The 25,346-nt window shown below is 42.5% G+C and overlaps 1 protein-coding gene across 7 annotated transcripts; it reads left to right on the forward strand.

Moving 5' to 3' along the window:
* Window positions 1–2,060: 2,060 nt before the first annotated feature.
* pdgfab (platelet-derived growth factor alpha polypeptide b) lies at window positions 2,061–23,086 on the forward strand. Of its 7 annotated transcripts, none has more exons than XR_002427131.2 (7): window positions 2,061–2,774; window positions 3,521–3,617; window positions 7,720–7,854; window positions 9,906–10,096; window positions 19,935–20,061; window positions 20,606–20,731; window positions 22,095–23,086. XR_002427131.2 is itself a non-coding variant. In XM_012853318.3 (6 exons), exons 1-6 carry the CDS (start codon window positions 2,715–2,717, stop codon window positions 22,127–22,129), a joined length of 624 nt encoding a protein of 207 aa, XP_012708772.1. In that variant the 5' UTR covers window positions 2,067–2,714; the 3' UTR covers window positions 22,130–23,086. The 7 variants fall into 7 exon arrangements, 3 of the variants coding, with proteins under 3 accessions (XP_012708772.1, XP_012708770.1, XP_021166687.1); XR_004932947.1 differs by having other exon boundaries at window positions 2,063–2,774; window positions 3,518–3,617; window positions 22,116–23,086; XR_004932948.1 differs by having other exon boundaries at window positions 2,063–2,774; window positions 3,518–3,617; window positions 22,119–23,086.
* Window positions 23,087–25,346: the final 2,260 nt, after the last annotated feature.

A 25,346-nucleotide genomic window follows, 5' to 3' on the forward strand; every position in this document is an offset into this window, starting at 1 on the left:
TTAATGGGGTTAATGTTGTTAGGTACACAAGCCTCAGTTGCCAGTAAACATGTTGCTTGTTAGCTCACGCAGAAGAAAGCAAAAGAGGGAGAAAAATCATTCTTTTCTTTTTTTTTTTTTACTTCTTTAGACATATCTTTCCTCTCTCTTGCTCAGTTCTGTTTATGTTTCTAGCTCATGTGAATAATGCATCAGAAGTTTTCTTCATCTTTTATCTGCACCACATGTATGCGTCTCAAGTTTAAGAATAAAAGCCCTTAGGAAAAAGGAACATATCAGCATCACGAAGCTGTCTGGTGCCATAGCAATCATGTACTTCATGCACTCAGCCTTCCAGTAAGGGATGATGGACCAGTGCACCTCAGGAAAGACCTCGGTTGCAGCAACGTGCCATAAATTACTTCAGCAGAGGGAATTTGCCTGTAAATATATTTGATTCATCTTATGACGAAAAAAAAAAAAAAAACGAGCTCAGCCGGCCTATTAAAATTGTTGCACTAATTTCCATAGCATCTGCTGAAGTGATTTCTCTCTGCAGGACTTCCAGACACAACGCCCTCCAGGTTCGAACGGACAAGGTGTAGGCCGGACCACCTGGTCGGCTGACCTGTGGCTCCCTGCCGATCGTCACCTCTTGCTGATAATGTGTCTGCACGCTCTCTGTCTGTCTGTCTGTGTCTCTGCTCCTGCGTGGATGTCTCCTCCGTGAGGACCCTGGGGCTTTTTTCCCAGACCTCCCAGTACAGGACGAGCAGACCTCGAGCTGCTCCGTGACAAGTTAGGACCAGTCGTTTTGTGAAACTGCCTGTTAGGTAGTGGCTCCTTGTGTCCAGAAATCATAAATATTCAAGAAGGTACAGAGCGTTGCTAAAACACACACAACCCTTGAACCTTCTCACATTTAGTCACATTATAACCCCTAACGCTGAATGTAATTTGATGTGATTACATGTCACAGACCAATACAAAGTATTGCACAATGGTGAAGGGGCGGGGCAACGATGCATAGTTTTCAAAGGTTTTGCAAAGAAAGATTTTAAAATGTTTGTATTCAGAAAGTCATTGCTGAATGAGAACCAGAAGTGGCCCCGTATCAAATTTGCTTTCAGCCAAGTGGGGAGACGGCAAACATCTGGAAGAAGCAGCTCTGGTCAGAACATGTAGTCAGTCGTCATACAGTAAATACAGTCGGTGCATCACGATTATACACGAATAATAAAATGACTGAAGTGTCACAATGGCAGGAAAACAGACATCTCCCTAAATACGCCACCCCCATCGTGACAACTGGTGGTGGCAGCGTCATGCTGTGGGGATGCTTTTCTTCATCACAGACAAAGAAGCTGGAAAGAGCTGATGCAAAACTGCATAATGAAATTATTAAGTTCTTATGTGAAAAAACTTTTTAAAAGGATGTATCCATTTCACTGCACTTTGCAATCATACTCATGCTTCATGTGGGTCCGACAACTAAAACCCCAGTCAAATAAAACGAAAGGTTTACGGTTTTAATATGACAAATTGTGAAAAAGTTCAAGAGGGCTGAATATTTTTTGCAAAGCACAGTACATGCTGTGAGGAATGAACTAAGGGTCTAAAATACCCAAAGAAAAACTGCAGTCATGGGTCATGACCATCAACAGAACTGTAAATACGATTTAACATGTTATCCTGCATCTAAAGACAAAACATCCTGAGCGATTTGCAGCTTGATGAACCCAAAACTTCTTCATCCTACTGCTTCTTAACACAATCGTCGATCCGTTTATTTGTGAGTTATGAGGGGAGGGAAATCTCTTCAAATAAATGGAGCAGCTATTCAGCCTTACTGTAAATCAAAACCTATTACACACAAAATCTGTGAATGGGCTGTTTTTTTTTTTAAGCACACAGACACCAATGCACACACCCACTCACACATGGGGGGGGGGGGGGGGGGGGGGGGGGGGTCTATGGGCTGGGGTGATTGGCGGGGTGGATAGGGACGGATCTTGGAGTCTTAAGTCATCCAGCCAGCCAACCAGCTCCCCTTGCTGAATAGATGCACGATCACCCAAACGCGAGGGGAGGCGCAATGGGCACAGAGCTGCTGGCTCTCTATATTGAGCGTCTCAGAGGCGCCCTGACACCATTCACTCCAGAGTCCTACACGTCCAAGGACCTGCGCGCAGACACGCTCTGAACAGCTCGACACGGACGCCTCTCTACATTGTGATTTCCTGAGGGCATCTTTTGGATTATTTTTCATTAAAGACTTTGAAAAAAAGAGAGAAAGAAAACAGTGTGCTTTCGCTTGTTCCTCATAAAGAGGAGCTCTTTTATATGTTTGGCTTCTCTTTGCGTTGGGTCAAAGTGTGAATCCCTTTTTTTTCCTCTTTTTTTTTTTTTTTTTTTTTGCTAAGGTGAAGGACAAGTGCAATGTGCGCCAGACTTGTTTATTGGATTTGCCTCCCGTGCGCGTAAGGAAGGTATATTCTGTGCTGGAGCGCATGGCTTGCTCAAGAGGACGCAGAGTAATGTGAATAATAAGAAGACTTCTCAGCCTGAGAGTTTTAAGCAAGTACAAGCGACGCGTCTGGCTGAGCAGCTCTGACTCTACACGGTTTCCCTCCCTGAGGGGATGGTTGTGGATCCTCTGGAGCCAGGAGCGACTCAGGGGCTCCTACACGGCAGCTCATTTTTCGTGTTTGACGGAGACTTTACAATAAAAGGAGATGAGAGCCACAATTTGTTGCTTCCTGCTGTGGACGACCTACCTGCTGGCCACTGCTGAGGTAATGTGAGATTTGTAGCAAGATTTAATTCCAGTTGAAGTAAGGTCCTTTCTCCTAGGGCCACGCATGCAACGCGCAGAAACGCGATATTTAATTGAAACTCTGAAAGGACTATAGGTTTTGATTTAAAGTTTATCAGTTATAGAAGAAAAAAACAACAACCAAAACACCACCAAGGTGATTTAAAGCAGCGTCTCATATCAGTGCGCCTCTCAGAACAAGCGCCGCTTTATGCGCTTGGACGCACACAGCAGTTATTTTCGGTCTTATTGTGCCCGATCCGTTTGTAGTCTGTGGGCAACCGGGCAAACGTTTTGGTTGGGTCAAGCGCGTCCATGGGAACGGCTCCGGCTGATAAAAATAGTCGCTGTTCCTGTCTTGCTCAACTCAAGGTGCCTGCTGGATGAAGCGCGACAAGTGCAAAGGGTGCGCGGAGCCGCTCCCGCAGCCTTAACGCTTTCCGTCTGATTGTGGCGCAGCAGCAGCGAAGGAAGGGTGTATCTGCCAGAGACCTAATTCTCAAACTCTTTATTCGCTGAATGCGTAACTGATCTCTCTGACACTTTTGTTGCAAAGCTGTCCTCTCAAGGACCGTGTCAGCTGTTGAACGTGTGTTTATACAGGCAAATGAACGCCAAAGCCCTTCCCAATCACCTGACGTATCTCTAACCTTCTTTTCTTGTTTGATTTCTTTGTCACCCCCCCCCCCCCCCCCCCACGCACCCCCCCACACCTTCCCTCAGAAGGAAGCGGAGTTTCCCCAGGAGCTGATCGATCGACTCTCCAACAGTGAAATCCACAGCATCAGCGACCTCCAGCGGCTACTGGAGATTGACTCCGTAGGTAAATTCTGCCTCTTGTTACTTTTTTTACACTTCACGCGTCTGCAGAGTGGGTCTCACAGTCCCGGGGTGTTAATCTGATTAACCCTTACATGAAAAGTCAGAACTGTCGTTTCGTGGCTTTATGATTAACCCAAACACAGGCATGCAAATCTGAGAAAGGATGATGCAAAAAAAGAAAAAAAGGGGGAAAAAAGTCCACTTACTGCACACGTGTGATGAGGAGGGGGGGCTGCAGTAAACTTGGTTTGTTGCAGCCAGAGCGCCACATGTTTTTTGTGCCATAAATCCAGAGAAAAGTTGCAGCAGGTTGCAGGTCAAGCTGGTTTCTTCTCTCTCTGTGTCCCAGACTGTCTTGCTGATTAAATTACATCTGTGCGCTGGAGGAACTTGTTTGCCTTCACATGAGCCTCTATTTACACAGGCTGCTGTCATATATCAAGTTCAGGGCTCCATCTGTGCAGATTTGCTGATAGAAATGGGCAATTACTGGTTCTGCAATACAGCTCTATACATTTTACATCCAGCAATCTCTAAAAAAAAAAAAAAAAAAAAAAAAAGAACAGCTGGATTTATACCATGATCAAATTGGACATAGTTGGGATTAAGTGATGAACGCAGTTATGCAGGACTTTTCATTTGGAGGTAAAAAGAAAAGGGCTGAATGAAAATCTATGTGATGCGTTCCATATTTTTTATTGATAAAATTATTTTAAAACCACATTTTCTTTCCCTCCTCTTTAAAATGCGCACTACTTTGTGCTGGCCTATCCCATAAAATCCCATTAAAATATGCTGAAGACTGTGGTTGCAACCTATAAAAATGTGGAAGAGTACTTTTGCAAGCTTTTATGAAACATAATTAACAGAATAATCTCAAAGGTATCCCTAAAGGATTAAATCAACATCAAACCAGACCGTTTCCCACAACAGGCATCCCCTCACCACAATCTGAGCCCAAAATAGATTGCTCTGGTGCCTCACGGATGAGAAAAGGTGTTTATAATTGAATTAATGTGCCTTTCTTCAAACAGATTAATGCTTTGTAGCGTAACAGTAGTAGGCTAATTATTGTTATACGAGGACATAAATCTGTCTTGAGGGTCAGCTTGGTCAGCGCTGGTCAGCCCATTAAAAGACCCTAGACGCCAGCCATAGGGGTATTTTTGGAGACTTTGTTGCAGATTGTGTGGACAGGGAAGTTGAATGTGGTATGACATCATCTGCTCGGGGAAGTTTTTAAAAAGTCGGCATTACTTTATAGTGATCTGTAGCTTTCGATTGTCAGTATCTGTGGTTTCTGGCCCTGGAAGGGGTAAAGTTTGGAAGTGGCAGGATGAGTAGGAAGCCCAGGGGCGGTTTACAGTACTCCTGTGCTCAGTGCAGGCTTGCATCTGTTTTTGCAAGGTCCCAGTCCTCGGCTCTGACTGTCAGATGAGATGACCCTGTTGAAGTCTGCAGATGGCTGTCTGGCCCCCGAGGTGCTGCTTTCCTCGCTATTCTCCTCCTTCTCTCTGTCCCTGTCTCTCTCCCGAGGTGGCCCCTCGCCTGCCTGCTCTTATCTCTTTCAATGAAGAACTTTGACAGAAAAGGGAACCTGACTCTCGGCAAGGGGCAGAGGTGGAGGAGGGAGTTGCAGGCATCTTGAGACAGCTCTCCAGCTTCAATCGGCGAGGCCGCAGGTTGTTGTGCAATCTGCTTTGTCTCCTGTCTCCCGCACTGTGAGAAGAGATAACCCTGAATCTAAAAGAACCTGATATTGCACACAGCAACAGAAATCTTCAGCTGCCTATTAGAACTGAACTTGCATTTTGTCAACTCAGCCAAAACGAATGACAGAAGAGGGGGAGAGCCCCTTAGTTTAAGAAGCCAACAACATGCTGGCTATTTGTTCCCAGAGAGGGAGAAAGTAAGAAGCAGGAGGAGAAGGAGTAAGAGGAGTGAGTTAAGGCCCTTAGCTAATGGAGGGAGTAATTTGCCAGACTTGAAAGCCTGATTCATGGTAAGAGACTGTCTCCTGTCCTCTGTTCTCTTGTCTAGAAGCTCCAGGCGTGTGTGTACATATTAGTCACCTGGAACCAAGAAGGGAGGAAGCCCCCTCACTCGGCTCCTGTAGTGTTTCCACCTCATTTTCTTTCCCTTTTCTAATGTGGCCTTGTATCAACCTTTCCATATTTGTTCCATTTTTCTTCTGGCTTTTGTCTCTTCCTGACAGTGAGGGATGAAAAGATTTATATGTTCGGATGCTATGTACAGTATGTGCATGTGTGTTTGAGTGTAATGGTCCGAAAGAATGATAGCTCAGCCCTTTGTTTGACTCCCACTTTCAGCTGCAGGCAACACTTCCCTTCAGTGAACCTTTGGTTCTGGGTCGCCAACCGGTTGACTGACTCTCTGACAAGCTGGAAAGAGATTCCCTTCTCTCTCTCTCTCTCTGACAGACAGACCTGGAAAAAGAAATGATCAAAAAGCAAACAAACAACCGATCCCAGCGGTGGACAGTGTATAGTTTGAGGAAATCCCTTCGAATGACTCTGGTTGAATGCACAAAAAAGCTGGATGAGTGGACTGTGTTTGCCCATGGTTGAGCTCTGTTGAGACGTGTGTACTCAAAGCTTTTCTGTGTTTTGTAGGATAAGGAGAAGAGTTTATCCAATTGTTAGCATGTCCATTGGTTAAGTGTACATGTGTAGAATTGTTCTCGAAAGGTATGCTATAACTTAGAAGAGGCAGACCCACCCAGTTTGCAAACACACTCAGACGCTCTCAGTGTCCTCCGGACAAGCTTTATCATTTATTGCTGGTCTAGCACTTTTCCTCAATCCACCTTGAAAGTCTGGGCGGAGACCAAAACAAGCAGGTCTTATCAGACGACCGTGAAAAAAAAAAAAAAAAAATACTGAACTGGCTGTGTTAGCAAAACATGTACTTTCCCAAAAACCCACAGAGTGATTGAAAAGCAAACATTTTCAGTAAATGAGGGACACCGAACCACTAATTAGGCCTGAAATAAAGGTGACCGGGCCCTACCTGTCAAATGACCGCTTTAAAGCCTCTGTGTGTCTGTGAAAGCTGGTTGTTTTTTAGAGTCCGTGCTGACTCACCTTCGTCTTGCTACTGCTAAAATAAGTTCAGCCAAGTCACTGAGGGAGGCTGACACATAAAGCCAGCAATTAACCAGAGCGCTGCGTAAAACTGTACCTCCTACCTGCAGTCAGTGCACTCGGAACACGTCTAGGGTGACATGTCTCTTTCGTTCGCATCTTCTAACATTTTAGGAGTTACCATGCTTGCGTGTGGAAGTGAACTGTTGGGGCTTTCCTATTTACCAATACTTTCTTATTATTCTAGTTGAATAATCCTACCTAATCCTTAAAATATGCTTGTTAGTTTATTATTGTAGCACCATTTACCCAAGCATTCCTTTAACTCTCAGTAGGGATGGCTTTATGGCAATCTTGGTAAAGTTGTTTCTGTTCGAAATACAATCCATAGCATCTTTCCCAGTACAGTGGCCAGACTAACAATGTTTCATGCATTCGAGCCTCATGTCTATTTAGCTTTGAATTGTGACGACATCATAGGAATCTCTATAAATGAAATGCTTTGTTTCAGAGGTAGAAGTCTTAGCCTTCAGTCCAGTTTAGAAACCAGAGCAAGATCAAGTTATAGCTTCAAGCCATAGATCTATTCGTTCGTTCATTCAATTGGCTCCCATTAGTGATGCCTTCATGGGAATCTCTATACATAAAACTGTTTGGGTCAGAAATAAAATTCACAGTATCCTTTTCAGCGTGGTATTTAGGTCATGAATTTGAGGGGCGGTCTAGGCTCTAAATGCGAGTTAAATCTCAAACCTGATCTGTTCTTTTATAATTGCATATGAATTGGACCTGTTTGCCTTGAGATGAGATTTCTTGGTGTTTGTTGCTGTATAAACTGACCTAAAATGAGTTTAATCAAACAGTCTTGTTCAGGTCTACCAATCCATGCAGCACTGCTATTCAACATTGTTTACATGTTTCTATTCTGTTTGTTTGTTAGATATAGTCTGTTGGCACGTGTGTGACATAATTAACATGGCGTCCTTCTGTTCTGACGAGGTACGGGAAACGATGTCATCGAGGAGCACAAGCACCACAAACACCACAGCCACCATAAGAACTCCTCCCATCATCATGGTTACTACAATGGACTGAAGAGCTCCCAGCTGCACAGCCGACGCAAGAGGAGCATTGGTAAGACCTTTAGGACCCAGAGGTTGCATCATTATATGCGTGAAAACTTGGCTCACACGGCGTCAGCAATGCCTGAAAATAGTTTGAAATTTCACTTCTAACACATAAGTTCCCAGGAGATGAAACAGGTCACTTTACACTAATTTCCAACAAAGCTAACAGTTAGTGGTTTTTATAGTGCTTTTTAAGGGGGATAAAAGGCACTCTAATGAAGACATCTACCCAGTATTTATTTGCAATCAAGGAATCATGAGAAGCGGAGACTAGTGCGCAGGGTTGACGAGGACGTCTGACACCAAGCCTTTTAATTGGCCCGAGGCTTGCAGATCTAAAGACACACACGTCAGGGGAGAAATATATCCTCGAGCGTGGAAATTCCAGACATTCAGGGTTCAAGTTGCAGCTCGCCTCTGCTCTCAGTCAGATTTCTTCATAAAACGCCACGCGGTACGATATCTGATCGAGGCGTGGAGAATACCATGGAGAGTGCAGAATGCATGCTCTCCACGTCTCTCCCAGCAGGTCAGAAGCTGAAGTGGATGAAGCTACTGGTCAGGTTTCGTTTATTTGTGCGGCACCAAAAGATTTTGATATAGTATAGCATTTTGGCCTCTCTCCAAAGAAGTCCTTACATTCAATACATGATTGGCAGTTCATCTTTACAGGATAATTATTGTACTGCATACAGTTTTATGCCTCTCAAACCATTGCACACTGATAAAGCAAAACATGTTAAACAAAGTTGGTGTTATATCTGCACATGAAATTTACAACATATTCGGAGAACAATTGATGTAACTTTAGTAAGCTAAACTAAAAAGTATCTTTTAAATCAATAGACACCTAGGTAAATTGTTTAAATTCCAATAATGTTTTTAAAAAAGTACTAACTCAAGTAAATGACAACTCCCTTTGAATAATTAAGATAGTTTGGATCTGTTTTTTTTTTACCATTTTAAAAATAAATACAAAATAAGAAGTAGCTCATGACTGAGGAATAAATCTTTTTATATATGTTATAATAAGGAAGCATGTAACCTCATCCCCTGACAACCACAGCTAAGCTGTGCTGTAGATTGGTAATGACTGCCTCAGGGTTAAGAGGCCCAGCTTGCTAGCAAGTGTGAGATTAGCATTAATGGTGTCGCTAAACTAGCTGGGACAACAACCTTTACACTCTGTTCTAGCAAAGTGGCATGTTAATCCTTTCCCTGACAACTACCTAAAATCCACAATTCATTTACAATGACTGCCTCAGATTTTAGAAGCTCTGCTTGCTAACGCGTCAGATTTTAGCAACAGCGCTTTTGCTAAACTAGCTAAAGCTGGATACAAACTTCCTGCTCCAACACAGAAACTGTTTCAGCCACAAGTCTTTGATGGTTCTTAACTTTTATAAAATTGAATTACTCAATAATGTAACCTCCACACATATCCACGTTACTGTTGTCTGCTGGACACTACACATTATGATTGAGAGTAGCTAACTGTTTGACCAACCACACATCTTAAGCTAAATTCTAATCAAAATATTTAAGTATAATATTTTTACCTAATTAAAACAACTCAGATTTTTGTAAATACTATTACTAAACTTTGTTTAAATATGATATAATGATTAAAATATGGTTTTAAATTTGGGACACATAAAAATTCCTTTTTTTAATAGTGCATTTGAATTAAATAGGTGCAGGTATTAAATAGCCCACCTGTGGAAGTAAAGACTGTCTTGCCTGGTCATGCTACGTTAACTGCGGTGAGGGCCCTTGACATTGCAGCTGTCTTCTTAGTCCCACACGATTCTGAGACTTTTAGCTGATATGAGAGCAGGTTTTTAGAAAGCCTGTGTTCTTAACACTCTTAAAAGATCTGCTATCAGAGGCAAGACAAACAGCTCTCACATCAAGTAAGTCATCAAGAATGCAAGCAGCTGTGTGTGTCAAGATCAGATTTCAACAACACATAGGCACTTAGTAGTGGTTGGGATATGCGTCACCAGATGTTTTAACATGCACAACAAATGCATTAAGCTGACATTATCTCACTTCCAGTCGAAGAGGCCATCCCGGCAGCGTGCAAGACGCGGACGGTGATCTATGAGATCCCCCGGAGCCAGGTGGATCCCACGTCTGCCAACTTCCTGATATGGCCACCGTGTGTGGAGGTGAAGCGCTGCACAGGTTGCTGCAACACCAGCAACATGCGCTGTCACCCCTCCCGTAAGCACCACCGCACCGTTAAGGTAGGATGGGATGCATAAATATAAATATTTTTAATCAAACCGAGTACTAACATTTCTCTTACCCTCTCATCTGGTAAGTCTGTCTGGCTGTCTTTTCCGCTCAACTCACACGTTTTCCACACAGTCTAGAAACATATGGATTATTTGCCTTAATTCTTTTAGTAGTACATGTTTTTGAGATCTGGAAAAGCAGGGATTTTGGCTCTGGCTAACCATGGAGAAAAATTAGATGCAAAAATATTTGCTTTTCAAGATTTGTTAGCTGTCCCATTAGCTGGCCAATATATGTATCCTTCCAAAATAATCCATTTATGAAATAACATCAATGCCCCAAACACTTAATTGCTTTTGCGGCATTCATTAAGCTGTTTTCCACACAAGAAAGCAGTGAATCCATCCATCCAACACTATCCCTTACCATTTCAACCCCCTTCACATCATTATATCCCTTCCCGAACAAGTCGAAGTTGATGGTGCCAGAATGATGCAAATGATAGAAGGTTAAAGAGAATGGGAAGAGGTGGCTGTTGGCTGGGATAGGTGTCGAAGGAATTACCCGGAGAGGGAAGCTCCTGCCAAATTCAAGACATAAAAAAAACAATGCTTGAGATTGTCTGAGTGTCACATACTGCAGGACTGCTTTGACATCTCACTGTTTATTCTTTTGTCTTTTCTGGAAGCCATGTGCCCACGGGGAGAAACATGTCCCTCTGTTCAGGATCAGAGGAGACATGGTGGCAGGAGATGAGATGAATTTCTCGTTATATTTACAGTGAAGCTATTTAGTTGGTGAGCTGCTCTGTTTGGAGGAATGGGGACTATGAGCTCTGCCCTGTGGAAGTTAGAGACAACCAAGGTATAAACAGCAGAGCCAAGAATACTCTGACTGTGTTTGTCTATATTAGAACTTAATTATTGCTGCAGACAGCTTGATATTGCTCAGCCACTGGCACTGCCAGAGCTGTTTTTCTTTTGATTTTCATGCAAGGCTTTAAAGATTTCTGCCTGATAGACTACCAGAGTCATAAATTAAACGCTGATCCAAGCTATGGAGTTTGTGTTGATGCAATTTTCTGAATTTTATTGAGATTGTTATGTGTTAGACTAACACAAAGATCTATTTGGGATGCATCGTTTTCAACAAATGGGGAGCTGCAAAGATCCACAACTGTTTGGATCTGAGTCTGTCAAAACAGCAACTATTAGTCTTGTACTGTGCAAATCTGGCCTTAATGGAAGAGAAGCAAGAGGAAAGCCATTGCTTAAACAAAGGCAGAAGATGTTGCAGTTAACCACCCTCTATGTACGAAGAAAGGAAATGTGGAAGAAGGTGCTCTGCTCATGTCAGTCAAAAAGTTTACTTTTTGGCCCACATTCCAAATGCCAAATATGGTCAAAATGATCTGCACATAACCTGCAACATGCCATTCACATCATGAAACACGGTGGAGACAGCATCATGGTATGGGGCTGCTTTTCATTAACAGAGACCCTGAAGTTGGTCAGAGTTCATGGGATGGTTTATGGAGCTATAGTCAGTCAATGATAGAAGAGAAAAGAGGCTAGAGGCTGCGAAACACTTAACACTGGGGCGAAGGTTGCCGGATAGTTGGTCAGAAATGCTGACTCATGTTGCGGGCGGAGAGTCGAGGGCTCTGATATACAGCACAATCATCCGTGTCTGTCTGTCTGCACGGAAGCTGCTCAGCGTCTCTGGCTTCCAAACAGTTGGTGTCTGTCATCCTCAATGGGAGCTCTGTCTATGATCGGACCGATGCGGAGGGATGGAAAGACACTGACGACAGCCTCGCAAGACGCTCGATTCAGCTATTCCGGGAATGCTGTATACCGTGCAGCTTTGTTTGTGTCCCCCTCATGACACAGACGACCAAACCGGCGTATAGACAACAGACGGATATTTCGGGGGGTGGAAGGGAGGGTGAAAGGCACGGTGTCCCAAATGAGGGCGCCCCATCAGGGCTTTCTCTGGTTGAGAGATATTACCCACATTGTGTGTAAGAAACCTTATAGCATTGCAACGTTTGAGTTTAAGCAGTAGTTTGGTTTTTTTCTTCTCTCTTCGTTTGTTAGAAAGCAAAGAAATGTTCTGGCTGCCAGTGGCCTGGATTGTTATTCTTCTGTAAGCCAAGGATCAGCATGAATGACTTCTGCTGTTTTCTTTCCACCTCACGCTTACTTAGATTTGTCTAAATCTGCACCTCTGCTCTATTCCACCCATTCACTTTAGGCTGGGGATTTAAAGGAAGCAGTGTAGGTCTCTGTGCCTCTGGGCGACCAGCCATTGGTGCTGGTGACCGACAGGGTACCAGTGGAAATTGCGCTACTTTTGATTAGCAAAGAGAAGATGCAGAAGATGGGATTAGCTGGAGACAAACGACTCGCTGTAGTGACCCCTGACGGGGAAAATCCAATCCAATCCACTTTATTTATATAGCACATTTAATAACAGAAAAAGTTTCCAATGTGCTGTACATAACAAAAAAAATAAACTAAAAAGGACACAGATGACCACACAACTATGCAGTATTAAAAGCCAAAGAATAAAAGTGGGTCTGAAGACGAGACTTAAAACACTGTGGAGGCTGTTAGTATACGGAGGGGCAAAGTATTCCAAAGTCTGGGGCCAACTATAGAAAAGGCTCTGTCCCCTCTGGTTTTAAGCCTTGTCTTAGACACTATTAGCTGAAGATGAGCCTCAGACCTCAGAGCATGTGCCGGAGAGTAAATTTGAAAGAACAAGAAGCATAGGTCTATGCAGGCCTCTTCTGTACAATCATCGTCTTGTTCATTGGTGGGGCTGCGACTTCACAAAGCATGGCATTCTGACTATGGTTTATAGTTAATAGCAATAGCAAAATAGCAAAATAAAATTAAACTTCCTTCTTCTGATAGATGATAAAGATTATAATTTCAAGTTAAACTAGAGGAGCGCAGGTTTGAAAGTTTTTTTTGTGCTTTTGAAACATTAACAGCTTCTTCGGTTTGGTAATAACTCATCAGCTTCCTAATTGTTTTTCCTCAACACTTCCACAACCATGGAAGTGTTGGATTTTTCCCTAAAGTGATCATACTGTGAGAATCACATACTTGATGACAATCATGTTCAAATCCATTGCCTAAGATGTTTCTATGAAAAAAAACACACACACACTGCACACACATCAAGAAATTAATATAAGTCTCTCAATTTTTTTGAGAGAAAAGACATTAGAAAATAGTAAACACAAAAATAGACTAACTTTATATGGACTTGCAAGGCATATAGTATGTGTATAAATCACATTATGATAGAAAAAGTTTTGGCACTCATATGTAGAAATACAGGCAAAATGTGAGAACCAATCTTTTAAAGTAGCCTCATGATGTGCCCTTATCTAATCTAAGGAGCATATTACTGTTACAATTCAGTTAAATCCATCTCATTTTGTAGCTTTTACTAGCTGGGAACCTGTAATTGGCCTTCACGCAAGTATTTTTGCAGCGTTCAGAGAAGATTGTCCGGACACATCTTTGTAGAACATGAGCGTGGGTGAGGGAGAGTGAGTCCCCCACACAATGCAAACCTAGATGAGGCCGTTTTTTGTGAAGCTGCAGCAAGGGGAAGACGGACCACAGAGTAATGAAGTGTTGATGGCTACTGGATCAAAGTGGAGGACAATTGAGGCCAGACGGAAATGGCCCCGCTGCTGAGTGTGGGGGTCCCACATATCTCTCAGCGCCAGCCTCCGGGTCCCCGACCCCTACACGCAAACTCGCTCACACACGGTTACCTCAGCAGACGGCGGGTCACGGTGGGAGTTGGGGGGGGGGGGGGGGGTGGTAGCGGTAGCTGTACCCCTGTGGTTGTATGGGGACTCTGGCTTACGGGGTGTTTCATAAATAAAAGTGTGCCGTTGATACAGTGAGAATGATTTATGATCATGTCACAGGGTAGGGGGGCGGGATCAGATGGGAGTGAGGGGGCCTCCGTGTTTGAAGTGCCTTGCAGCTGTGAATTATTTACCCTTTGATTCAGTCAACTCTCCTGGCGGATGAAGCAGGGTGAGGGAGTTTGTGTGAACATGGCAGGGCAGGTCGCAGACCATGGGAGTGTCTGAGATATTGGCTACTGCTGCAGCAGCTGCGACGCTTCAGCAGGGAGAGAAGCAGCATTCGTTAAATTATATTTGACTCAATATTCTGTATTTTTACTTCACTCCTCCCCTGCTGTCCTCCCTCCTGCTCCTCATCCTTCTGCCCGTCCACATCGCCTCTCAGCACACTTCAGCGTTGGAGTCTGATTGTCTGTTGTGTGAAATAGTTGTTCACTCCCTCTGTCTCTCCTGAGACAGCGACTCTCTAATTTTACCCCACATGTCAAGTCTCAGCATCATCCATGCTCTCTCTCATTAAAATCTCCTTCACTTTTCATCCTTTGGGTGCGCAGTAATGTCCCTTTCTGAAATTATGGTTTCTGTCAATGGACTTGGAGTCGGGAATAAACAGAAGGAGGTTTTTTTTTTAGTCTTGAGTACTGCAATCAGGCGTGGGCTGGTGCGATATTCTCACGATATTTCAGTATAAATACAATCATTTAGTACAAAAATATAGAATGTGATTTAATTGCCTTTCATTTAAAACAGGAAAAACAATTATTAGTTCTGTATTCATAATAATTTTGCAACATTTTTAATTCACAGACTAAAGCAAGAGTTTAAAACAAACACATCCTAACTGTAATGTGCTTACTGCACATGCCTTTTTACCATTTTTGCTCTCTTCATAGCAACACATGTACAATAAATGGATATTTAATGGTAAACGCTCAGGCAGTAAACTACATTAATGCCATCTATGACATCTATTCACTTTCCAACAGGATTCATCTCTTAACAGTTGTAGTTGTCCTTCTTGCAAGCCAGAGAAAAGGATCGTAGCCAGTGATCAGCCAGCTGACTGGCAGGGTGCAGCACCATTTAGTGGAGATGCATTACTTTGTGCTGTCTACAGCTGCAAAAAACTAAGATCCTATTAGCAATTTCTCTTGCTGTTCATTGAAAGGACTTAAAAGCATAGAGATGATTTTGAAAGTAAAGACTTTGGTATACCTCTGCGTGGCTCCTCTCTCCAGCTACCTCTGGCATCATCATAAACAATGTTGCCTTTTCAGGTGCACCGCATATTGTAAACAACAATATGTTGCAGAAGAAGAATAAGGAAGAAGAACATTCCTCATAAACAACTATGACTACAAAGTTCTACTTTTGTATTTTTAGGGATTTATTTTTTTAATTTTGCAAAAAAACACACCTTCAGTGATTAAATTCATCCATGCACACTTTTTTTTTTTTTTAAAAAAAAATGTATTTTCAGTCTCTACTGTACTCCTCCTGTTTGGCGAACGGTGCGGCGAAGGTTGCAAGAATTAAGATGTGCACGAGTGTCCAAAATGAGAAAACATACCCTTTCCCACGATGAAAAGGCATTTTGTTGCAAACGTAAATCCCCCGGAACATTTAAAACCGTAACTTAATGCTCACCTAATTGCAAAAGGCTCCAAAAGAAAATTTTAGAAGCAACATAGTCAGCCCTGTTAATGTAATTTTTTCCTTTTATTAATTTCATTGCACAAACAGAAATAGTAACAGACAGAGATGGACAAAGCCTTTCCTTTCTCCTCTTTTTTTTTCTGGGCAGTAAACACAGAGTGTCTCTGTTGCCTGTTTTCCCTCCTGATGGATGAATTGTGACCCTGCCCAGCCTCTTTCCACCCCTCTCCATTCTGCAAACATACACATGCACTTTTTTATTTATTTTTGCTTCAATCTGTCACTGTTCCAGTTTGCCATGGCCCGCGGTGCACATCCACATCCCCGCTGTGTTTTGCTTGGAAGTCCGGAGCAAAACTTTCCCCTTCCTTCATCATGCTCTCATCGTCAGTGTTCTGTGCTCAGGGAATTCCCAATTAGCCCCGACTCGGACAAACGGCTTCACACAGAAGGGCTGCTGGTGACACTGGGGACAAGCCAAAAGCAAAAGGGGGTGTGCTTCCCAGAGCCTCATGCCTCACCCCCAACCCTCTGGATTGGATATCATTCCACTGCCGCTCGGGGGACCCTTTCTCAGGGCCCTGGATTTCCAGGGAATGTGAAGCGGTTTGATTTATTCAAAGAGAGTGTGGGGCCATGGGTTGTAGCTTGGAAAAGGGTCTCTTTCTGATCTATGTTTTAAGCGGGAAGTCCCTGACTGTGCAGCAGAGTGTAAAACTGTATAGATTTGAAGACAAAGAAAAAAAAGACTACCACAGAAGCCCTCATGAACTCTCCCCAACAACACAAGAGAGCAACTCAGTGCGTTAAGGCATCTAGATGCGGTGAAGACAACTTTCTGGAGTTCAAAATGAGCATCAGAATGGGGAAGAAAGACAATTTAAAGGACTTTGAACGTGATATGGGTGTTTGTATCAGATCAGCTGGTCAGTATATTTCGCTTTCTATTTTCTTTTAAAATGTCCAATCAAAATTCGGGTTTAAAGTAAATTGGCGCCAATAAAATAAATGAAAGTAAGGGGCTGTTGTGTGACTGGTAAGGGAATACAATTAGGGATTGAGAGGCATGTTTGGTTGCTTGATATATATTTTTCGTCCTGCTGTGTGCGAAGCAAGGGGACAAATGTACCACAGGGCTTCACACAGCAAACCCATCGCTTCATCCTATTGTCAACAACTGTTTGTTTGGGCCGACAGAGTTTGTGTGTGTGTGTGTGTTAGTCATTAGGATCAGCGTCAGCATTAAGTGTTAGACAAGACTTTGTCCTTTCTGCTTCCTGCTGGTAACTTCTGAAACCCGCTCCACATTCCCGTAAACCGCCATCAGCAGGCAAGCTGTCCGCAGAGGCGGCTGCATCTTTCATCCCTTCCTCCTTTAATCCGTTTTCCCTCCAGTCAGATAATTGGATTAAACATTGGCTGTGTGTTTTTTTTTTTTTTGTCACACTTGTGCCATTTGGGAATGTTTTGTGCCCTTTTTTAGCAGAGGAATGCAAACCTTTGATAAGTTCTCTCTCTCTCTCTCTCACTCTGTCGTGTCAGGTTTGGTTTAATAAATTTCCCAAATGGGTAACGCAGGAACTAAGTGTTAATAGGTAACACATGAATGCCTTCTAATGCGAGTCATGATCATGGTTAGGTGCTCCTCCCCCTCCTTAAATAACCACCTCTATTTGTACACACACATGCATGCACCCCTGTGAGAGCTAATGAGAATGCTGGTTAACCTTCCTGCTTGTAGTTTCTTCCTCGCGCTGGCCTTTCACCCGCTCCTCTTCTCTTTCATGGCTCGGTAACAGCAAACACACCACCAATAACCCAGACACCATTGTCCTCTGTTTGCTCTCCACATACCTCTCCTGCCTGCTTATCCTCTTTTCACTCCCTTTCTTTTTCTTTTTTCTCATCTTGTTTCCACAGTTAGAAACTGTTGCAAAGGAGTGGCTGCTAAAAACCGCTCACCCTTTGCCTCTTTACTGCCTCAGTTCCAGTGGCACCATGCTCCCCCCCCCTCCCTCCCTCCCTCCCTGCAGCCACTTTTTCACCACCCACCTGCAAAAAGCAACTCTCTCTTTTTTAAATTTCAGCGTTATTGTTTGTTTTATTAGACAGAGATCGGTATGTTGATTTGTCTGCATGACTGACTCACCACCAAGAGCCAGTCTTGGTGCTGCGCCATTCACGGGACAGAGGAGAACACACTCTCGTTGATTTTCATGCGTGTGGAAGCCTCAATGCCGACTACCGGACTGTGTTGCTCATACCACTGGAGATTGCTGGGAGGTTGTCAGCCAATATCCTTTCTTGTGCCGCCCCTGGGATAGGTAAAGCTGAGGAAATTGTTTCCGTGTGGCTCCGGGGGGCCTTCAGGGAGGATTTCAGATGTTACCTTTCTTGGCATTCAGAACTGAGAGGCAGAAGCATGTGCCCACCTTTCCTGAGTTGCACAACGATATCATCCTAACCTCCATGCAACCTTTTCTATGCAGCTTTCATCTGGGCCTTAATCAGCAGCGTATTGTTGATGAAGGCGCAGCACATTCATAACCCTTGGGTTGGTGGTTGTAACAAGCTGATTAACGGGAAGCCGAGAGGTTGTTATTTTGGAATGACAGGAATTCTTGTAGCGCTTTTTGTCCTTGTTTGACCATTTTCTGGGCTTAGAACTGATTCAGTGCAGAGCCTTGGGTGAAAAAAATCACTAAGCTTTCATATCTTTTGAACCATTTACAACTTTTAATAGCATCACTGCCTCAAACTGCAATGCATTTTATTTGGATTTTAAATGACAGACCAACACAAAGTGGTCTATTAGTCTAAAGCAGAAGATAAGTAATGATGGTTTACATAAAAAAAAAGAAAAATAAATGAGTGGTGTGCATTCAGGTTAATATCCCCTGAGCTATTACTTTGTAGAACCACCTTTAGTTGTAATTATACCTTTGAGTCCTTTGAGTTATGTCTCTGCCATCTTTGCACATTATGTTTATCCGATTCTTTGCATAGCAACCAAAGTTCAGCCAGATCGTTTGGAGAACATGTGTGAACGGCAAATTTCAAATCTTTCTGCAGGTTCTCAAATGGATCTGGGTCTGGACTTTGACTGGGTCATTCTAACACACAAGTTTACTTTGATGTAAGCTTTGGTTGTAAGCAGTTGTTGTCCTGCAAAACGGTGAACCTCTGCAACAGTCTCAGATCTTTCGCACCATGTAGGAAAGAAGTCCCCAACCACCAGTTAATTGGTTGTTTAGTACAAGGACACAGAGAAAATATAAATATATTTGGTAACTTCCAAACTGATGGTGACTGAACAGTGAGAAGTGTTTTATTTTAGTAAATTGAACTTATCCATCTACCTCTGTTGATGTGCTTGACACATGGGAACGTCTGCAAAAGAATACTGAGACACAATCTGGCATGAAACAGGGAGAACAGCACAGAGATCCTTCGCTGCTACCAAAAGACCAACCCTGGTGGCGTCCAAAGAAATGTCACACCAGAGGGTGTAGAACAGCATTCCTATAGCAAGATGCTTTCCATCACCATGTGTCACCACTGAGATGGCGGTGATGGGCAGGTTTAGTGTTTTGGTGCGTAGACCACAAACTTTAGTTTTGATCTCACCTTAAAGGAGCGCCTTTTGTCATACGTTTGCGGTGCGCGCTGCTTGACTTGTGGCAAACCACAAACAGGTGGTTGTAATGTGACAAAATTAGGAAATGTTCAAGTGGTATGGATATTTATACAAGGCACTGTATATTTCTAACTTGCAAGCAAAGCAGAACTTTCCATAATCCATGTAGAAACATGGTTTAAAATCAACATGTCGAGGCAAGGTGAAAGAGTTTAGGTGTCTGTTTGGATGTGGATGCTTTGGGCCTGAGCTGAGGGGATCTCCCAGCCTCTTTTCTTTTGCCAGAGTAAACTTTCACAGGGCCTAAGGCTGCAGAATGCTCTGTCCTACCCTTCATCCCTCCTCCTCCTCCAACTCACAGCGGGGTCATACACTTCATTGAGACGCTTACAGACCATAGAGCACACAACAAGGGAAACCTAATGAATCAGCCTCGGAGGAATGCTGCCGTCACACTTCAAACACAACAAGCAAAGCCTTGGCTGAGTTTTTTTTTATGAATTAGTTTTATGCATGTGCCATCAGTCACGGAGCTACACCTCTTGATGTTCGCTGGTGGGCAAATAGAGTGAGCGTTCACTGACACACACACACAGGAAAGAGTAAATGTGCCGGAGCCTATAGCTAACCTTTCTCCTCTTCCTCTCCTTAGGTAGCCAAGGTGGAGTACGTGAGGAGGAGACCCAAGCTGAAGGAGGTCTTTGTGCGGTTAGAGGACCACCTGGAGTGTGTGTGCACATCGCAACATCATGTGGTAGAACACTTAGATGCAGAAACAGGTAAATAGGAGCTTGGATTTCCTTCACACCCTCCCTAAGGGTTTCAGTATTCCCTTTTCTGCACAATTGTTATACTCAGTCAAACTCTAACGTTTGATGGTCAAAATCCCACATTCACCCTTTTGCCGCTGTGCAAGCGTCCTTATTCCTTGTCTGCTTTGCACCGAATGAACAAACCTTTACCACCGAATGCTTCTCAGCAGACATGCACACCTGCAAGGTGCCTCTTTGTTTAAAAACTGTAAAACTTTGAGCCTTGCTCTGTTAGAATTTGTGTGCAAACTTGTGTGTTAAGGGTGTGTGTTCAAAGGCTGCTTGGCATGACAGCAGGTAACGTGCCTTGATCTGAAGATTTTCTATATCTGCGTGCAGATAAGCGCTGTAATGTGCGCTGATAAGGCACCTGAAGAATTTAAACTGAGTTATAGCTTTGCACTCTCTGCTTCTGTCCCAGGGCTGTTGCGGTGTCTTCGGTTTCCATAAAGCCTGCTTCTTGCTTTAAACCCTCCTTCCTTTTCACCCTCCCCAACTTTTGTGTTTTCAGGCCATCGTAGGGTTAAGGGTAAAAAAAGGAAACCTAAAAAGCTAAGACCCACCAAGGACTTATTGGTGACATAATAAAGTTGCTCTTATTGCCCAAAGTCCACTGGAAGGCTGTGACGGGACACAGGTAGGACTTGAGCACTGAGGTCATCTTTTGGTGTCACACTGATCCAACCAAAGCCAAAAATGGACCTGCCAATCACTGTCACCAATTACAGTGTGAAGAGAAGGAGGGCTGCCAAGTTTTACGCTCTTTGTCCCAATTTTGCATGTTGAATTAGCGGCCTCCTAAGCATGCTCACTTTGCAAATGTGCTTTGTTTCACAGCACTGCTCTTGTGACTTGACGTGTGCACCTGCTCTGTTTGTTTTGTTTAACTTCTAAAAAAAAATAAAAAAAATCACCCTTCACTCATAATTCATTTTTGCTCTTCTTTAAGTTTCAGTGTCTTGCAAAAGCTTCCATACCCCCTGAAAGTTTTCACTTGTTATTTTAAAAATCACAAAGTCTCAGTGTCATTCATTGGTATTCTAGGTGACAGACCAATGCAAAGTAATGCATTGTAAACCTAACGCTTGCACATCACCCTGAACCGACAGTGAAACATATTGGTGGCACCATTATGCTGCAGAGCGTCATGGGCTGGAAATTTAAGTCTCTAGATTTGCAAAGCTGATAGAATCACCTCCAACAAAAGACTTTTAGTCTTCTGCTAAAGAATATCATCCTCACAACATGATGCTATCACCACCATATTTCACTCCTGGGGCGGGAACATTCAGGGTAATATGCCGTGTTAATTTTCTGCCAGTTACAGGGGAACTAGATTTTGTATTGAATAGTCCTCCTTCTGATGTTCAAATATTGTATACTTGTTCCATTACTTAACCTTATTTTGCATTCTTCCTGACCTGTTTGGGGAACGCTTATGACCTCATGTTGCTGTTTATCCACTTATGTTCCTTAATTAACCTCTAATGATATATATATAACATATATACACATACAGAGATATGCTGTACAAGTGTGCTTTATCTGCTGAGCAGTTTGCTTATGAAGATAATTGAGTGCAGCAGATTTTTAAGAGTTTAAAAGTAAGTGGGACTCAGTACAAATGATCATCACACTTTTTAGATTCAAATGACCTATCATGTAAAATTTCTAGTTATAACATGGCAAATTGTGAAAGACTTCAAGGGGTAAAAACACTTTCAGAGTACACGTTTTTGGCACCTTTTCTTTGCCCTGTCTGTCCTTTGGACACAGACTAATCAAAATGAACTTAACTTTGCTTCAGTTGATCAAGTTCTTCAATGGGGAGGGGGGGGGGGGGTATTTTTAAAATCTTTGTTTATCTATGTGGTGTGTCACTTTGCAGGGAATGCATGGTTTTAAATGCTGAAATTGGCATATGAATCCAAAGATCTATTAAGATATATGTTTTTACTTATGATGAAATGACTGTGTTCTTTCATTTGTATTAATTCCAGCTTCGTCTCTCTGTCCACCAGCAGATGTGAGGTGAGACCTCCCAGGTTAAAGGACTGCAGCACGGGATGGACCTCAAGCAGAAGAGGACACGTCTTCTTGGTCCATCTCTCCACCCACCATGCAAACTTTGTTCGAGGAAAACATGCCTTTTCCTAAAGTCATGAGTCATGAAAAACAGACAACAGACTGAAATACGGAATGCCAAAGGTGCTTTAAAAACAGTGTTGGTGAAGGCAACTGAACAGAGCCTCCGATTACAAAGAAAAGAGAAGATGCCATGAAGCTCAGACTCAAAGAAGATGGAAGGAATTTGGGATAAACAATTCAAAAAGACAAGCCAAATGGAAAAACTGTTGGATCAAAAACTTTTGGGAATCCAGTGCTATGACTCAAAAAGAAAGTGCCCCTCTTTGTACAAATAACTGTTGCATTCACAGGAAAAACAAACAAACAAAAGGAAGATAGGAAAAAGGATGCAAAGAAAACCTGGAGGTGTGTTTTTTTTTGCAGGACTATGAGAGGCAGCGAATGTTGTGACTGATGGACAATTTGTTGTAATTAAGGATTGAATCAGCCTCAGAGTCTTCCAGTTTTGAATTTACCTTACCTGCTATGTACATATAAATCTAAAAAAAAACAGAGGATGCGCCGCTGCTTACAAACTATTTATGCGTGTCGACATTTGCTTTTGTCACTTTCGATCTTCAAGAAAGGACAAAAAAAGTTTTTATTAATTTCTGCAGACATGCAAGTGGTATGTTTGGTCCAGTCCTTTGCTTTCACCAGTATCACAATCTCAGTGTCATTTGTCTTTTTTAGCAGTTGTTTTTTTTCATCGTCAACCATGTTTCGTATTATATTGCAGTATATCTGATTGATGTCAAGTCTTGCATATGGTTCGGATGTATGTGTGAAAGGAGGAGATGTGAGCGTCAGTACAGGAAGATGTTTTATTTTTGTTATGAAATATATTATGCATACTTATATCCAAGCAGGAATTATGTTTTCTTTCTTAGTTTTTGTGCTTTAAAGCCTGCATTTAATCTTTTGGGTAATAATGGTAATATTTTGCCAGATTCAAATGGGTGGGGTTGAAATCGGTTTGCATCACTGCTGTGAAAAGGGCAAACAATCAGATAATCCATAGCTATTGGTAATTTACTGTTCCTTATGCTGTAGTCTAGTTACATTTACAACAACAACAACAAACAAATATCACTATATGCCAATGACAATCATATAAATATACCAGAATATTATAGCTACCACAGCTTGCAGATATTTCTAAGTAAAAAAATGTAGGTAGTGCTTCCTCGGTGTCATTATGATCAGCAGAAATATATTTATGCAAAACCCATTTATTTCTTTGTACAGAATGCAAAATAAGAAAATCTAAAGCATGGCTAATGCAGTGCTAAGCTAAAGACTTTCCCAGAACAATTGCAGCTAATGCTGCAAAAATGGTTTGCTGTATCCTGTTAATCTTTATTGCCTTAAGTTTATATTTAAGATTTATTTACTTTTGCAGATCCAGAGGTTGCATGTTGATGCATGGAAAATTACTGACACATCTACATGATGGTTACATCAGAAGTGAAAAGAAATATCTATTTTCACCTGTTTAAAAAGTACCTACCTGGTTTTGTGTAAAGATACATGTAGGTTTAAAACCTGTTAAAGACTGCAATAGACTTGGGAATGGAGCAGAGGCTCGCTTTTCAGCAGTACAACAGACCCAAAGATACAGCCTGATGTATGATGGAGTGGTTGTGATCAAAACACATTTATAGGCTGAAACGGTCCAATCAAAGTCCAGACTTGAATCCAGGTAAGAATCCCTTGCTAAACAACAACAACTGAAGGTCACAGACACTGTCCTTCGTGTCTGACTGAGCTTTGGCTTTTTTGCTAATACGAATGGGCACAAAGCCTCAAGTCTTTAGATGTGCAAACCTTTGAGAATCACACCACAAAGACCTGCAGGTGTAATTGTTACAATATTGTGTTCTTCTGTCAACAAAAGCATCCCCACAGCATAATGCTGCTGCCACTAAATTCAGTTATGGTTATGTTATAACCGTGGGATAACGTGTTAATTAAGCCATATGTCCTTCTAAAACCAGCCGTATGTATGGGGGAAAAAATCCTAAACTCAAACCAGAGCATTGGTCTGAATACAGTATGTCGGTTTAGATAAATCTAAACTGACACAAAAACGTATTTAGAGTTATTTTATGTCCATATGATGAAGCAAAACTATAGCCACTGCACTCCATCAGAGTAACACGTAACATTAAGATTGAGTTTGCAAACTGAAACCTCTGCCTGCAAATTGCTCAAAAGTTAAGTTAATGCAGGTGAGAACATTTTGGTTGCTGTTGAGCTGAATCTGAAAGTCAGCAATCTTAAACACTTCTCTATCTGAATTCCTTGATTGGAGTGAATGGAAACTCTATACCAGCCTTTAAAGAGGTATATTTTTGAACTGGTACTGAAATTTCACATGTTTAAAACTCAACATATAAAACGTCTTGTAGTGCAAACGACACATTTCCATAAAGACACAAAGGTAAGTTGTATAGTGTAGATAGTTCTAGATTGTGTGTCTGTAACAAGAGGCTGTTTTTCACACATATCTCCAACACTGATAAGGAAGATGCCTGCCTGGTCAGCTTCACAAGTGCACATATGCCTCAAAGAGCAAAGTCCGCTTTCAAAGAGTGAATGAGTGAGCAAAGCAAATCGACGACTGCATGAATGCCCTCCTTGTTTAGTCAGGCTTTACTCCCCGTGTTAACAGGGGAACAAATCACTCCGCCCTGTGGAGGGTACTCGCTCTTTATGCATTCAGGTACAATCAGGACAAATGATGAGTTCACCGAGGTGGTCTGAAAACATTGCCGTGCTGGCCTGACCTTGCACCCTTTCAGAACAAACAACCACTTCCTCTACCAGTTGCATTAACAGGGTTGGATGTGAATCAACAACAGCAAAAAAAAAACTACAAAGAGAGGGAATAACCAAGGGTGAAAAGTTTGGCTGCACAATCTTACATTGACCAGTGAAGGATCTTAGCAAAAGCTGACTGGTGCCGCGTTATAAGGTGGATCTTTCAACACTGTTCACATTAAGATAACATCAATGTACGGTTATGTTCTCACTAAACCAGGGACCACGCTTACAGCTGTTTGATAACCATCTAACAATGCCATTTTGCTATAGCTCACACTTCCATTGGACACAGTTGCTAA

This window comes from Fundulus heteroclitus, chromosome 16 (assembly GCF_011125445.2).
Source record: "Fundulus heteroclitus isolate FHET01 chromosome 16, MU-UCD_Fhet_4.1, whole genome shotgun sequence".
NCBI classification, from domain to species: Eukaryota; Metazoa; Chordata; class Actinopteri; order Cyprinodontiformes; family Fundulidae; genus Fundulus; species Fundulus heteroclitus.